General features: G+C 55.9%; 1 protein-coding gene across 2 annotated transcripts in view; it reads right to left on the reverse strand.

The window, feature by feature from the left end:
* Positions 1 to 16,378, reverse strand: part of BCL11B (BAF chromatin remodeling complex subunit BCL11B) — a 91,436-nt gene that overhangs the window by 63,453 nt on the left and 11,605 nt on the right. For both annotated transcript variants that reach the window (XM_036257420.1, XM_036257409.1), the window contains exon 2: positions 13,463 to 13,831. In XM_036257420.1, coding sequence (XP_036113313.1) covers positions 13,463 to 13,831 — 369 coding nt within the window. The remainder of the gene's footprint in view (positions 1 to 13,462; positions 13,832 to 16,378) is intronic.

Below are 16,378 nucleotides of genomic sequence, written 5' to 3' on the forward strand. Positions count from 1 at the left end.
TCTAAACCATAGGGCCTGGGCCCCGCTACAGGTGACTCCTATTAAAACTCCAATTCGGGTCACTCAGCATTTGCTGGGGGGGGGAAAGAATCCAAGCCTCTTCGAAAGAAAAACAACAACAAAACAGTAAGAGCGAGCCCCAGCAGGACACTTGGGGCCTCTCATTTCCCCAGTGAAGGGACCATTTCAAAGCGGCCAGCTGTGTGCTCTGTGGGCACAAATGCCAATTTCTGTGAGCTTCGAGAGGCGGCGGCAAAAGCGAAACGAGAATTTCCTCACCAGCCTGTACCGAGCTGCTCCCTCACTTGCAGTGAGCAAGACTGTGCACTTAAAGGCCACCTGCTGTATGCATTCCGCCCCAACCCACATCTGCACTCCGTGCTCAAGTCCTCTGGTTCTGGAGCCGACACCAAATGTCAGGAAAGACACCGTTTCTGATATGTTCAGGTCAAGGGTGACAGCAACCCCGTCTGTGTTAGGGTTCTGAGTTACATGGCAGTCCCTAAAGAAGGAGCTGGGGCGCCAGTCCCCCAAAATGAATGGGAATGGGGGAGAAGCATTTCCTATTTGTATTAGGTCACTACACTGAAAATTCAGGTCCTCCCCCTTCCTTGCCCCCCGAAATCCCCTCATTTTTCCCCTTACCTCGAACATGACTGCTATACCAGTAGCTATGTGACTTTTTGCCCTTTTGCAAACCAGTCACCCTACCCTCCGGGGACTGAACAATGATGGGACAGAACAATGACAGTCTATTCTTTTATGTCTTTGAAACCAACACTTACTCCACTCCTAGGGAAGGGTTTGTTCCGACACCTGGACGGTGACAGGAGCGGACACAACTGGAGATCGCCATTTGACAGACGAAGGACCTAAGATGAGCTGGTTTGCTCTGGGCCGTTGAGGAACAAACATACTGAGCCTGGCAGTGTGAGCCCACACCTCGAATTGGTGCTTCAACACTGAGGTGGCCTCTTGTGCTCCAGCAACAACCAACACTAATCGGAGGTGTCACTGGGGCTCAGGTGCTGCTCTGAGAGGCCATGCTTCTAGAAAAATCCTATAAGAACATCTAGATTTCTCAGAGTAATAAAATTGAAGATGCTTACCCACACCTCCAAAGGAGGCCTCCCTGGGATCCCTCTGCCTACCAGTTCCATTGGTGTTTATTTCAACATGATGCAGCTGACAAAGTCCCCCATTCCCAAGCCTCTCTCTCACACAGGGCTTGAGAACAAAGCAAAGCAAGCCACCTGTGCCCTGCAGACTTGTCACAGCTCAAAACCACACACCTCCAGGCAGCCTACCCTGCCCCGTGGACACCAAGTGTGTGCCTCCCAAGGAACCAGACAAAGGTTTCTCCCTGCCCCCAACCTTAACCTAAAACTAGAGGAAGAAATCACCAGCAATTTTTATCACCGTTGAATCATCAAAATAAAGAAAACATAGACAAGTTGGCCTCCTCCTCTGTGTAACAGCCATTAAGTCAGCCAACCACATGTTACCTGTCTTCCAGGCAAAACCTGAACAACTGCCCATTCACACACCTCGTCTCCCCAAATCCTGAGAGGTACATCCTTCCAAAGAAACTGCAGGGACCTAGGATGGGGCCCCTCGAATACACACGTGACCAGTGTTTTATCTTCCTTTCTCTGAAGGAATCCAGTAACATAAATACGAATCAAACACGGGGATCTGCCTTTTCAGTCCTGGACCATTATGAGAGCTGGATTGTGATCTTTACCCGTATTTACAGATATTCAAAGGCAGATTCTATCTTGTTGGAACTGTTATAAATGGACGTCTGAGAAATCGACCAGCAAGTTCAGGCAGATATGAAAACCTTCCTGTCCAGGGCTGCCAGTAGTTTTGAGTTCCCAAGTGTTGAATTTGTTACCTTTTCCACAGGCCTTTCAAAAAAGTAAATTGACAAATACCTTCAGAGTTCTCCAACAGAAAAGCTAGCTGCTTGAAGCTCAGGTTAACTAAATCGGAGATGTTTTTAAAGACCAACTCTTACTCAAAATGCCACAAGGCATTGGTTACAAAATATCATACCTTTGAGAGCACCGAAAACCCAGTGTCCTGTTATGATCTGGGCCAGCCCAAATCATAGAGAGATATGTATGGGCATTTTTAGAAATTATCTTGACTCTTGCTGCAGCAAATTTCTGAATAATGAAAAATAAGAGACGTGGTTCCAATTCTAGCCTAGAAAAGCTGTCACAGGGAAGGTAAACTTTTAATCTTCTACAGCCAAATAGCATACATTTTTTATTTCCAGAGTAACAGCTTTGGGAAAATGTTTGAATGTTTCCTTCAGAGCTTTGTGGTAAATACATCGGGAGTCCAACCCCTGCTTTTCTGGGTCTTTAAGGGCTGGTTGGAGTGCTTTAAACAATTGGAGGCCAATTTTTAAGAAGCAAAAATAGAGACTCTTAGCGAGGTGGCCATTTGCATACAAATTCTCTTGGAAGGAGGGCATTGTCAAAGAAGTGGGCTGGAGGAAGGGCTGACATTAATTTCCTGTAATTCCATGAGGCTTTGGGTCCCACTCTAGTGGAGGGTTCCATTCCCACACAATGGGGAAAACACTTTTGTACTCGTGTGTTTGAAATCCCAGCCCCAGGAATTCCCTCTAGAAAAGCAGGCTCCCTCTCCTGCCGGAGGGAGCGGGGAGCGAACTCCACTTCTGGGCAGGGCTGTTGCCCTGACTGGGTGAAAAATGCCCGAGGGAACTTAGAGGCTCCTTCCCACCGGGCCTCATCTGGATCCGGAGACCTGCCTGGCTCTGTCCCGCCAACGTGAGCTGGGGAAGGAGGCGCAACCCTTCAGTCCTTTGGCGGCAGTACGAGAGGAGATCCCGGGCACCCCCAGGACCCAGGACCGCCACCCCAGCAAGGAGCCTCGCCCCTCGCACGCGGCGGTTTCGGGGAGGAGGCCACTGGCAGGAGTTTTCGAGGTCCTGAAATGCAGTTCCCCAGGCCTGGGACGGTCACTAGCCCGGGAGCGCGCCCAGGAGCCGTGGAGGGGGCGGCGGGTGGAGGAGGGGGCGGCGGGTGGAGGAGGGGCCGCCTGCGCGCACAAAGGGGCCCCAGGACCGCCGGCTCCCCGCCCTTGACCTTGGATCTCCGCCTCCATCCATCTCCGCCGGCTGCCGGGGAAGGGGGCTGGCCCGGGGCCAGGGGCGAGCTCCGCGGGCCGTAGCGGGGCGGGGGGCCGGCAGGGGGCCGCCGAGGGGCGGGAGACCGACTGGGGGACCGTCGGGGTACCGGGCTCGGAAAAAAGACTCTGGGACAGTAGAGTGCTCCCAGGAAACCTGCATTCCAACTCCCCCGGCTCCTTCAGGGACGGATCCGATTCACTGCACGCCTCCTGCCTCCCAAAGCAAAAGTTGAACGGATGCACGAAGGAAGCCCCTTCCCCTGAGCTAACCCTGAGACTCGCCAGCACCCCGCCTTCCTCGGACCCGGGCCGAGAGGGGGAGGGGAGCTGTCACTGGAGGAAGAAAGGAGCGCGCCTTCCCCGCGAGGCCAGAGGCGGGCAGGGTCAGCTGCGCCTCCGCCCGCCCCTCGCCGCCCCGCTCCGGCAGCTGGCCCATTAAGCCCCCGAATTATGCATGGGCTTGGAGCCCCCTCGGCCCTCCCGCCCCAGGAAGACACAATCAACGTGCGCTGCGGGTCGGGCCGGGAGAGCAGGAAGGAGGTGGCTGATGGTCGCAGAGGCGCGCGCCTGGGGCGCAGGCTGGAGGAGCCGCGGGCCAGTCGGCGAGGCCGGCCGCCCGGCGGGGGCGAGGCGCAGCCAAAGGCCCGGGTGGTATCTGGCGGGCAGGGGAGGGGCACGGTGGACCGCAGGGGAGGCCCCTGGCGCAATCACCAAGTTGCCAGAGTGTCTGCCCGTTTCCGGTGAGGGGGCCGGGGAGGTGCGGGCCGCCCCCGCTGCGCCTGAGCTCTGCTCCGCGCGCCTCGGCAAAGGCTATTGTGTGCCTGGGCTTGGCAGTGAAGGGAGACTAATGGACCCCAAGCTTGGAGCCCCCGAGGGGGCGGGGCCTGAAGTCCCCCGCCCGCGTGGCAGGAGGAGCTCTGTCCCTGCCCCCTGCGGCGGGGGAAGGGATGATTTGCAGGAGGTGGGCACGGTGGAGGGGATCAGAAGGGGCCAGGCCGGGGGAGGGGTTGCTGGAGATCCGGACAGGGGCAAAACGAGTCTTACAAGTTGCAACCGTCGGAGCACTCGGGAAACTGAATTAGTGGTGAGGCAGGTGGTTTCATGGGAGCGGGTGAAGAGGTTCAGTCTCAGAGTTGGAAGGATTTTAATGTCCATCTCCCCACCCCCACACTCCTAGTCAGAACTCGACAACCCAGGCCCCAAAGCCCTCGGCAGCACGTGGTCTGCCGTGCCCTGGGCCCCCGCGCTCCAGACGCGGAGCCGCACACTGGATGGACCTCCTTTGCGCGCTTGAGCCCGTTTGTTTCTGGAAATGAGTTCTCTCTCTCCTCTCCTCTCTCTCTCCTCTCCTCTCTCTCTCCTCTCTCTCTCCTCTCCTCTCCAAAGCGAAGGCCAGGTCAGGAAAATTACAGGCTTCTTTCCCCAGCGAATGAAGTGGCCTCCTTCGCAGGGAAAGTTTTACAAGCCAATGATGTCAATGATGCAGTGAGAAGACCACACTGTTTAGGTTGCTTAATTGGCTGGCTTTGAACTCGCGGTGGGAGAGGGAAAGAATGATCCGGCTTCCTTGGAGAACTTAGTTTTGTGGGGTCTACCAACCTCAGCCGGCTTAGCCAGTTGCTGGGGTGGGACGGGGTCATCAAAGGTCCACCCTGTTTCTCCTTGAGGGAGAGGAAGACCCAGACATCACAGTCCAGGACAGGCAGTTCCTCGCCCCCAATCCCAAGGGAGAGAGGACCCCTAAAATCTATTGGGAGTACACCCTCCAGATGCCATGCTTTGCCCCCCAAAAGCCTTTGAAACAAAGCCAGTGCTATCCCTACTGCTTTCAAGTACCCGTTTGGTTCCGGAAGTCAGGAAAGCGGCGTTGTGTTTGCTGGAGACTGCGGGGTTGGACAGCTACCCTCACAGTCCGGGCACTAGGGATGCCAGGCCAAGGAATCTGCATTGTGAGTTCGCACCTTTGAGTCTTAATTCATCTGCCTCAGGCTGTGTCCACACTGCAACCTGAAGGCTCTGGAAGCTGCCCAGAGACTCGGCCACAGGGGCTCAACAGTCCTGATCAACAATGCTGTCCTGGGCCGGGCAGTTCACCCTGCCTTTGTGGTCCATCTGAACCGCTGCTCTGACTTCTGAGCTCCCAGGAAAGGCCATTTTGTTGCTATTTTCCACCCAAAGGAGCCCTCTGAGCAGCAGTAGCTGCGGCTGGCTTTCCCAGACCTGTCTCTCATCAGGGGGTCTCACCGCGCCCTCCCAGGCCTCCCCTCTCACAGCCCTCCCCCAGCCCCAGCACAGGCGCCTCCTCTCAGCCACCCCCACCCCTTCCGCATCAAAACCGGCAGACCAGCTGGAGGGCCCTAAAGAAACCCACTGAAAAAAAATAAAATCAGGCCTAGAGGCCTTGCCGCCCCTGGGTCCAACTGGGGGCCTCCCGGCCTGACCATACCTGCCATCTGGAGCTCCTCCCTGGGTTCAGTTAGGGAAGGCTGACACCCCCGCCCCCCGAGGTCACTGGCCACCACCTAGCAGTGCCTGGGCCAGGATGGGTCCATATTTCGTGGGGGCTGAGGTTTATAAAATTCGGGGGGGCCTTCTTAACAAAAAAAATCAAATGCCAAACCACACCTACAACACTGGGGCAGCGCCTGAGCACCCAAGGGACCCTGAGCCGGAACTCTCAACCTCACAGTGTACCCCGTCCTCCCAGAAGAATCTTCACCGCTTGGGGCAGGAAGAGACCCTGTTTATCCTCCTGTATTCATTTCCAGCCACCAGTTTCTTCAAAGAAACTTACTTCTTAAGCCTGAAATGTAACAAATGAGGAAAGGCGGCGGGGCTGCGGGGTGGGGATTTAGACGGGAAGGCATGGAAACCCCACCCCCTGCCAGGCTCTCCCAGCTACTGGAAAGCAGGTCAGGAAGCTCGGGCCCAGAGAGGGAGGGTCTGCTCAAGGTCACCTTCCCAAGTCTTAGGCCTGAGTCCATCAGTCCACGCTGCCTGCCCAGCCGCCTGTGACTCCCCAAGCCAGCAGCACAGGAGTGGGCTCCTAAAGATGGGCTTGGCACAAACGGCAGATGACACGAAACCCACAGACGCACGCAGGACAGGTGGAGGCCCGCTGTCCCGATTCTTTTCCCCCACACTAGTGCCCAGGTCCCATCACGGAGCTTGACCCGCAGACTGGAGATCACTTGCTGCCTGGCTGGGAGCAGGAGCCCGCGACAGTGGAAAGAACCACACCATCCCATCCATGGAGGTGACCCAGTGCAGACCCAGGGCCACTCTGAAGGTCACCGGCCAGAAGTCGGCAGCCTAGTTTCTAGGCACAACCGTGCAGCTCACTCATAGGTTGATGGTACAGGTGCTTAACCGCTGTGACTCGGTTTCCTCATCTATAAAATGAAAGTAGTATCTGATCTGCCGCCTTTGTGGGGAGGAGACAGAGGATGGGGACTAGGCAGAAATATGACCGAGGCAGCAGCACCTCACCACAGAGAAGAGTGTGACTACAGAGGTAACACCCGGGGCCCCTATTCACCGGCTGTGTGACCATGGGCAAGTGACTGAACATCTCTGTGCTTCAGTTTCCAATTCTGCAAAGTGGGGTTAATACTAGCATCTACCTCATAGGTTGTTAGGAGAGTTAAATTCATTAAGATTTGTAAAGCCCTTCAAACACTGACTGGCACATAGTAAACTCTAAAAGTATGTGTTAAGCCCTGGCCGGTTTGGCTCAGCGGTTAGAGCGTGGGCCCCCAGACCAATGAGTCACAGGTTCGATTCCAGTCAAGGGCACATACCTCGGTTGTGGTTCGTACCCGGTCTGGTCAGGTCATGCAGGAGGCAACCAGTTGATGTGGCTCTATCACGTCGATGTTTCTCTCTGTCACTCTCTCCCTCCCTCCCACTCTACCTGATGATAAATGGAAAAAGTATCCTCGGGTGAGGAATTTTTAAAAAATTAAAATAAAAAAGTAAAAGTGTGTGTTGAATAAAAAAATCCTAATATGCAAAGCTCAATCTTTCTGTTTCCTCAGTGACGAGATGAACCCAAGCACACAGGTGCCGGCCGGGCTGCCTCATTGCCGGGGCTTCCTGAGATTCTGGAGCTGGGGGGTATACATTAGTCAAGCATGAAAATTAGCAAAGGAAAAAAAGCTGTCAACTGCCTAATAAAACACTTAAGTCAACTGCTGACTATTTACTGTCAAATAAAAACCCTAATAATAATAGTAACAGGCTGACTGTGGGTTAGGTTCTGGGCACGGGAGCCCAGGTGCCCTCCTCGCTCCGTCCTCCTTCCTCCCCTCCTCTTTCCCGAATAGGAACGACCTACCTAAATCACAGGTCCTAAGGCCCCAAACCAGAAGAAAAAAGAAAAGAAGGACCCTTTAGCTGACCAGTACGCTTTCCACCACAACCCCGTGTTACAGTCACATTCTGCAGCTGCGGGCGCTGTTCGCACAGGTCAGAGCTACGGTCTCCGGCCTCCCAGGCCGGCGGGACAGCGATTCTCAGGCTGAGGACAGCAGGTGAGGACACCAGAGTTCTGCTCAGTCTCGAGCTGCAGGGCCGGGCAGCCTGGTGTGGCGAAAGGTCACCTGTCCTGACTCAACATCACTGGGGTCTGGCTCAGTCCTGCTGGTACCAGCTCAGACAAGGCCTTTCGTGGGGGTGGCAATGAGGTCCTTCCGGCCCGGTCAGGAGACCAGAACCCCACATTGCATCCCACGGGTGACAGGGACCTAGGACAGGCATACATTGTCTACATCAAACCTCATAACAAGCCTGAAAAATAAAAGAGCATCTCCCTTTGACAGGAAACTGAGACTTGGAGCGCCGACGGTCGGACAAGTCACTGACAAACCAAAACCCCGGCCAGGTCTGTCTGAAGTCACCTTCTACTGCTCGCCTTCCGGCCTCCGCCTCTCCGAAACCTCCACCAGGAAGTGCAAAGACTGTGTGTGGGCCGAGGTCTCTGGGAGCCTGAAGGCTCTTGGCCACAGTGACAAGGGTCACACCGGGAACCCGCTTCGAGGACCACCTGGAAGGAGTCAGGAGGGAGTGCCTGCCTCCAGCGGCTCTCCCGGCTTCTCCCTAAATGCCTCCATACTCTGTGTGATCCGAGGAAGCCAGGCAGGCCCAGGTCTGACTCCACCTTGCTGTGTGACCTTGGGAAAGTCCCTTAACCTCTCTGAACCCCAGTTTAAAGCAGAGTTAGAAATGTCTATTTCAAAGTTGCTATCTATTTCAAGGTGAGATAACTCAAGAAAAGCACCTAGCACAGTGTGGGTTAGCAGGCAGGCCCCCTCCTGCCCACCACCCATCAGCCCTGCCCAAGCTCTGGGGTCAGCCCCGCAACACCTGGCACCCCAGGCCGAGCTGGGGGCCACATCCCTCAGACAGAACACTCCACTCTCCCGTGGTGTAGACAGAGCTAATAATTAGCTGTCACGATTTAATAATAGAAAAAGATAATCCATGCCACAACACACATGGATTTAACCAATCTTAATTTGGAGGGAAAATAACAACTCTAAATATATCAAATGCAAGTTTTTCAAGACAACCTGCGAGTGAGTTTATCTCGAGTTCCCAGCACAAGCAAGTTATTGAGTTTCTGCCACTGGCCAAGCTAATATTCTTTTTTTTTTTTTCTTTTTTGCATTTATTTTATTTTTTAAAGTCTGAAATGAACCGTCTCAGAGCAGCATGTAAATCCTTCGACTGATGAGAAGCCCTCTTTTCTCCAGCGCATTTTGTCCAGTAGTGGGTCACTGGGACCCCAAACCAGACCCCGTCTGTACCCTGCCTGCGACATGAGCCGCCCCCAGCCCGGCTGCACCCCTGGCCCTTCAGGGTCCCAGATGAAGACTTATGGGCGTGCAGGGCCACCGCAGCCAGAACTGCCTGCCACCTCCAGCCCAGGGGGACCTGCGACCTCCTGTCACCCGCTGCCTGTCTCCGGCATTGCTCCAGAAATCTGACATTCGGGGTTTGGGGGAGGAGGAAGAAAAGGCAAAAGGCAAACCTCTGAGTGACAGCTGATGGCTCATTCCTCCATTGTGGCTTCATTTGCTTATGGAAGAGGTGGTGACACACAAGAAGGAATTACCTGTGATCAAGAGCCTCCCCTCCCATGGCCAGAAAATGGGAACTCTAAGGAGGAATCTCGAGGACATGGCTGAGAGATCGAGGTAAATTTTCAAGGGTTTCAGGAAGGAAGGCAAGCCCCTCCTGCTACGGAGCAGGGTCCCCGCCCTCCCGAGCTTGGCTTCTCAGAACTGCCTCTTCTCCACCATCTAACCTCCAGCTGGACCCTGCGACGACTCAGCATAACAGGGAGAAGTAGGCGCAGACGTGGGAACCGAGGCTGGGAGGAGTCACTCGACCTGTCCTGGGCTGGCCAACGCCCACGCCCTGGCTCCCTGGCCTCTGAGACCGGCCCCAGGGCAGCAGGACAGGAACGCGACGGAAATCGGACTGGCAGGGGGGAGTCACACCCTGAAGTTGCTTCTGATGGAGGGATTCTCAGTACCCACCGGTCCAGGGAGACCCACTGACACCAGGGAGTGACGGAGCTCGGGAAGGGGAGGGTGCTCACGTTTGCAGTACACGTCACCTGACGTCACAATTACTGTCAGGTATGTCTGGAACTGCAGCTTAGCAGGTCCAGTCTCGCCACCCGAGGCCGGCAGGCAGCAGGGTGCCACACATTTGGGCTGGGTCCTTTTCCAGGCAGCAGGCCACAAGCACCATACTCCCCTAAACCCCCTTTTTCTCCTTGCCCCTCCTCGAAATGCCCACAGCAGATAACAGCTCAGAGACTCCTGCTCTGTGCAAACCCTGGGAGCCCCTGGTGGGCCCTCCCAGGTCTCCCATCTCCCCTCGATGGGTGGGCTCCACCACTAGAAACCGCACAGACGCAGGGAGACTGTAGGAAGGGTCAGAAGAAACGGAAAGAACCTCGACACAGACGGACACGTACCAGAATCGGATGCCTGCCTCTGACCAACTCCACCCATCCCCAGATGGGACACCAGCCCCACAGACCTCCTCGCCCACAGCTGACGCTCAGGGAGCAGGGCCTGGGCCTGTAGCTACACACAGCAAGGGCGGGGGCACGGCCGCCCTCCTCAGGCCCAGTTCCTCACGGGGGACAGAACAGCAGCCCTGACGGCCATCCTCCCACCCCCGCGGGCCAGGACTCGGCACCGGGAGGGCCAGGGGGGCTGCCTGAGGCAAAGGAGGGGCAGGAGGCAAAGGAGGGGCAGGAGGCGCTCAGCGGCTAAATGAACGAATGCCCTTAGGAGACAGAGCTTCAGGAACTTCCTCCTTCCATTCTCCTAGTTCTCTATCATTAAAAAAACAGGACTAATAACTACTCCTCTCATACCCATCTCCAGAATTACTGTCCTAAGGAAAGGGTCAATCTGGGGGCCAACCCTCGTGTGAAGACTGACAGAATCCCAGCTCAGCTCTCGCCCTGGGAGCGCCCACAAGGGTGGAAGGGACCCCAAACATGTGCAGGCCAGCCCTGCCCACCCACTCTGGAGCACAGCTTCCAGAAGCACCCAGCAGGGAAGGGGACAATCCTGGAAAGGCATGGCCCTCCTGGCCACCACGGGCACCTCACCTCGAACGGGCAGGCCAGAGGCGAGGTCCCAAGAATTAACAGCCACCAACCCTGGGGACTGCGGGCCACAGAAGAGCTGGAGCATCCCCTCCCCGGCTGGAAGCAGGACCAGGAGAGGCCTGGGCGCGGCCGCGGTGCCAGGGGCCTGGGCAGCAGCCGCGCGGGGTTCCGGGAGCCCGGGCGGAGAAGCCCTGTGATTCCTAGTCGCCCTCTTAAAATATAAAGACTCAATTATCTTTGAGCAGCTTGCTTTACACATGAATTGACACATTTATTTTACAATAAATAACTGAACGTTATCTGTGTTTCCTTTACTGTTAATCTACACAGAGAAATAATAAACAGGGCTTGTCTACAAAAATGCAACCGCTGCAGTCCTCAGAATTCAATTAAGCTAAAATAATTAATGCTCCCACCATATTAAATTACTTTATACATTTGAGCCCCTGAAGTTCTATTCTCTCATCTTTCCTTTTTATTAAATAATAATAATAATGGGAAAAAAAAAGTTGGTGTCAAAGTGGGCAGGGGGAGGGAGAAGGGGACACACGAGAGAGGATGGTGATGGGACGTCCGTCGTCCGCGGACATGACATGGGGACTGTTCTGTGCCTCTGATTAGAATAACGTTTTAAATTCTTTGAACAAACACATCTCTTTGGACTTCGAAGGGGCTACCTTACAGATTACGTCGAGAACGGAGAAAGCCACTCGCCCTGTGCTGAACGGAAAAGGCCAAGAATATCCCCCGTCCACATAAGATACAAACACCAGAGGCTGCCCGTAGTATCACACTCAAAACGGGGGTGGGGGGCCCCGCGGGCGGCCGCTCACTGGGAAACACCTTCGCCGGGAAAGGCGGACCCAGGTAGGTTTCTGGCCAAAGCAGAAGCCGCCCTGAAAGGCCCGTGTGCGCGGCTGCCAGGCGCTTGTACTGCTGATGAAAACAATCCTCGGGCGTCTGAAGATGAAAAGAAAGGGTGGGGACCCCAACGATACAGACAAAAGGGACCCAGCACCTTTCTCGTTTGATGGCCCCGACCTCACCGAAGGGAGTGTCACTCAGATCCGCACAGAACTCAGAAAGCAGGGTTCGCGCGACCCTGGCCTGAGACATTCACTCAAAGCCCTTGGTGCCTTAGGCGTGTGGGAGCTCTCGTGCTAGGACGGGACGTCCACCGGAGGCAAGGCCCACACAGTGTCCCCAGTGCAAACCACCACAGTCTCCCCACAGGAGAGAGCTCACTGATCCCATTTTACAGATTGGCAAAGTGAGGCCCACCATCACAGAGCTGCTACAGAGAAGCTGGGCTTGTTGTATTACCCTACCCACTGCCTCCTGATGGGTCTCTGCCCATGCCCATCCATCCCACTCCTGGGAGTAGGGGGCCCTGGCTCCCCAGGCTCACCATCCAAGGAACACCAACGCCTCAGCCCCTCCGGTATCCCCGCTAGCTTCCATGACCAAAACACAGTGGAGAAGGATCCGCACATTTTCCCAGCCGGCCACCTACACCTACTTGCAAACCGCAGCACAGAGGGGACCTCCCGAAAGAGAGGTTCCACTGGCAAAGCATTCTGGAGCCGCTGCCCATTTAGCCCGCAGGCAGGCTTGCCAGTGTGATCACTCCCTGCTGACAGGTGGGGACACTGAGGCAGGGGCGCAGTAGCGACTTGTCCAAAGTCCGCATGTGAACCCTCGTCTGCACACCCTCTGAGGCCATCTTGCTGTGGGACAGGCTGCCCTCCGGGGCACACAGGCGGGCCAGAGCCCTCCTTCGTACACAAGGCCCCGGGCTCAGGAGGATGACCCAGAGGCAAGCACTCTGCTTTGCACAGAGCCCGGGCTCCGCAGAAGAGGACCTGGCAGGCCGTGGCGTGGCCTGGAGGGACGCAGTGCAGCCACACTCTGGTGAGCACACCGGCTGGAGGAGGAAAGCCCTGTCCGTCAGGTGGTGAGGACCCGTGGTCCAGGTGGCCGGCCACCCGGGCATGCCGAAGGGCATGGGCGCCTTCCCCAAGGGCTCAGTGCTCCAGCAAGTGCCACAAGCCCTTCCCCAGACCTGCGCCTAAGGACCAGGCAGTGTCAGAAGGAGCCTCTTTGCACAGGTGGGAAACTGAGGCCAGAGAGAGGAGAGGAAGAGAACAAGTGATCGCTTTCATGAGTGCCTTCCAGGGACCACCCACGGCTGTCCCACAAGCTCACAACAGCCCTACCGAAGGAGGTGTCACAGGCTCCGCTGCACAGGTGAGGAACGGCCCGGGCCCCCCTGGGAAGCATGGATTCCAACCCAAGGCTCCCCGGCCCCAGAGCCAGAGACTAAGCCATGAACCACAGCACCGTGGGGCCAGCCAGACTTCCCGATTCCCGTTCTGTACTCCTGGCCACCTGTGCATTAGGCCACACCTGTGCAGCGCCCCATTGCCAAAAGCAAGGCAACCATCAGCCAGTCTGGCCGCCCTGAACCCCGGGTCTGGCTCCTCCTGAGGGTCACCTGGACGGTGGGCCCTCAGAAAGGGCCAGCCTGGCGGGTGGCCCAGAGGCCATCCGGGTAGCTCCCGAGCATCCCAGCACTGACACCCAGGGCATCGAGGGGTGACGGCGGGCACGGGACACAGGAGGCGGCTCCTGCGGCGGCCAGGCGAGTGCAACGCTCCATACCTGCAGTGTTCTCCTGCTTGGGGCAAATGCCTTTCGTGGGCGAGAGCAGGTGGTCATCTTCATCGGGAGTGACTTGAATCCCGATCTCCACCGGCTCGGACACTTTCCTGAGCTCGCAGCGTGAGGACGGCGGCGGGCTGCCCTTGTCCAGGCCTTTGTCATAGCAGGCTCCCAGGGCGCCGCCACACTGCTTCTTCTTGTGCTCTATAAAAACCAGGATGTCCCCCAGGGGAAAGTTCATCTGACACTGTCCACAGGTGAGCAGGTCAGGGTCGGGGCCACCCACCAACAGCCCCAGGCCGCTGGGCTCCTCTATCTCCAGACCCTCGTCTTCTTCAAGGATGGCAGCCTCCACATGGTCAGCCTCCGCTGCAGAGAGAAAGGAGAGGGGGGCAGAGAAGACAGAGGTGGGCTTAGGCAATCGCAAGCACCCGTTGTGCATTCCAACCCTTCCCCACCTAGAGGCGGGCCCCTCCGCTGCAGGACGCCAGAGTCCACTGTCCTCCCCAGGACTCCTGGAGGCAGGGGGTCACCACCCCGAGTGTGGGCGGCAGGTGGCCGAACGGAGGCTCCGGGAGCAATGCCACGGCTCCCTGAGGTGGTGGCTCAAGCAGGGCTGACCTTCCTGCATCCTAGTTTCTTCTCTGCCAATACCCACCCCCCAGCATACAAACACACGTGTTCACATACACATCACACATCCTGGTGCCACAAGAGACTCAGCATCCCGGACACGGCGGGATCCGATAGAGACAGGACTCTCAAACATCGGAGAATGCCCTGGGGCGCTTGGGAAACCTCCATGCCCAGGCCAGTGACCCCCGGGATCCAGACACCAGGTTGTTGCTCTTGAGGGTCCCAGGTGATGCCGATGGGCAGCCAAGGCCGAGAAGGACGAGCAGAGCCGTCTGGCCTCGCCTCCACCTTCCATTCGTGCCTTCCCCATTCACGCCAGGTCCAACGTGCATTCCTGCGCCTGAGACCTGGTTGAACACCAGACGAGAACACAGAGACCTGGGCACCACCAGAGGCCCAGGCCTGCCGAGAGAAGGAAGCCCACATGCTCAGAGAGCAAGTGACTTCGTCTCGGAAGGAACAACGCAGCAAAGGGACCCTGCGGTCTGCCAGCTGAGAGGGGTAGCTGGCGCCAGGAGGCACCTGGTCAGACCTCCACTACTTTGTAGGTTTCCCAACACTCATCAATCACCTCTGTCTTTTTTTGTGTGCGTGTCCTCGCCCAAGGATATATTTTCCATTGGAGGGGGAAAGAGAGAGAGGGCGAGAAACATCGTTGTAAGACAGACACGTGGACTGGTTGCCTCCCGGACGACCCCTGACCGGGACCAGGGATTGAACCTGCAACCCAGGTACGTGCCCTTGACCAGGAATCAAACCCGCAACCCTTTGGTCAGCAGGCCGACATTCTAACCGCTGAGCCAAACCGGCCCGGGCACCTCTGTCCTTTTTTGCATTTGGGCTTGACTCTCACTCCCAGAAAAAGAAAAGGAAAAAAATTCCCCAGACTCCAAAAGCATTTCTTGGCAGATGACAAACCACACTTCCAATGGGTTGTCCACGTTCCCATTTCTTTAGCAGCCCATACCCTTCCTGTTTTGTAAGGGGCACAGGACCCAAACATTCTGAAGCTAATAAATGCCTCAAAAAGCAGCAAGCCCCCCGGGGAGACTGGGAGGCCCGGCCGCAGACAAGGCGTCATAAATCAGGGACCAGGACAAGGGGTTGCGTCTTCCCTCCGGGTCTGAGTGAATCCGAGGCACAAGTGTTGGGGTGTTCAGATGTCGGACACCCGAGGAGGCAGGTAAATTTTAAGTTGTGTGGTGTTTGGGAGAAGATGGTGAAAACCGCAGAGAGAACAGAGAGAAGGAAGAAGGGGAAAAAAACACATTCCGTGGCAGTGAAGTTACTGGCGGGCCAGAGCCAAAGAACAGATAATTTAAGGAAAAATCCTGCGGCATCTTACATATTACACATAAATCACAGCTCTGTATTTTCTGAACACGGGCTTCTGCGGGGCCTGCGAGAGTCCATGTGTAGGAACGAAGCTACAGTAGTCGGCACACGACACAGAACACGTATGAACTAGGAGCATGTAGGGCCACAGGGAGGTGTTGCTGAGAAGGAAGACTGGCATCTGAGGTCCTGCCTGGGGTTCTAGCAAAGCAGACAGGGCCTTCGATGACTGCACTGCAGACACGCATCTGAAAGGTGGTCATGCAAAAACACCCGCGGATCCGCGGATGAGGGAGCCCTGAATCTGCGGTCTGCTTCCCTCCAGCAGAGAGAACCGAGAAGGTACGAGAAACCATTCATTACACTTTAAGAAGAAATCCGAGTTTACTTAAAAAGGAGTTGGAGGACAATGCTCCATAATTAATTTACCAATTTATTTTATGCAAAGACGCTTTGCCATGGTGAGGATGTAATCACAGCCCTCCCACTGAACGGCGGTTCTGGGGGGACGGGATCCCTGCGCACCGCTCGGTCGGGGCGGGAAAGGTAATTATCCCGAGTCTCTCTCCCTTTAACGATCTAGCATTGAGCAATACTGTTTATATTGAAAAGCTCACACCTTTAATTACCAATGACGTATACGTAACTTCAGAGCCAGGAGGGCTGCTAAAACACTTCTTCAGAAACAGAGGGACGTACCTACGTGTGCCGTTTCTAGAGGAGAAAGTCTAATAATGGGAGGAGGGTGTCAAAATATTGTTTTGTTACCAAAAAAAAAAAAGAAGAAGAAGAAAGAGGCACAAAAGAAATGAGCCGAAAAGCAAAAAAAAATAAAATAAAAAGACCAAATGAAATTGAGAATTCAAATGGAATGGGTGAGTTCTGCGCTGCGAAGGGGACGGTACCCAGCCTCGTGTCAGGGCCTCTCCTGGGCAGGCTGGGCGT

This window comes from Molossus molossus, unplaced genomic scaffold (assembly GCF_014108415.1).
Source record: "Molossus molossus isolate mMolMol1 unplaced genomic scaffold, mMolMol1.p scaffold_m16_p_1, whole genome shotgun sequence".
Taxonomy (NCBI): Eukaryota; Metazoa; Chordata; class Mammalia; order Chiroptera; family Molossidae; genus Molossus; species Molossus molossus.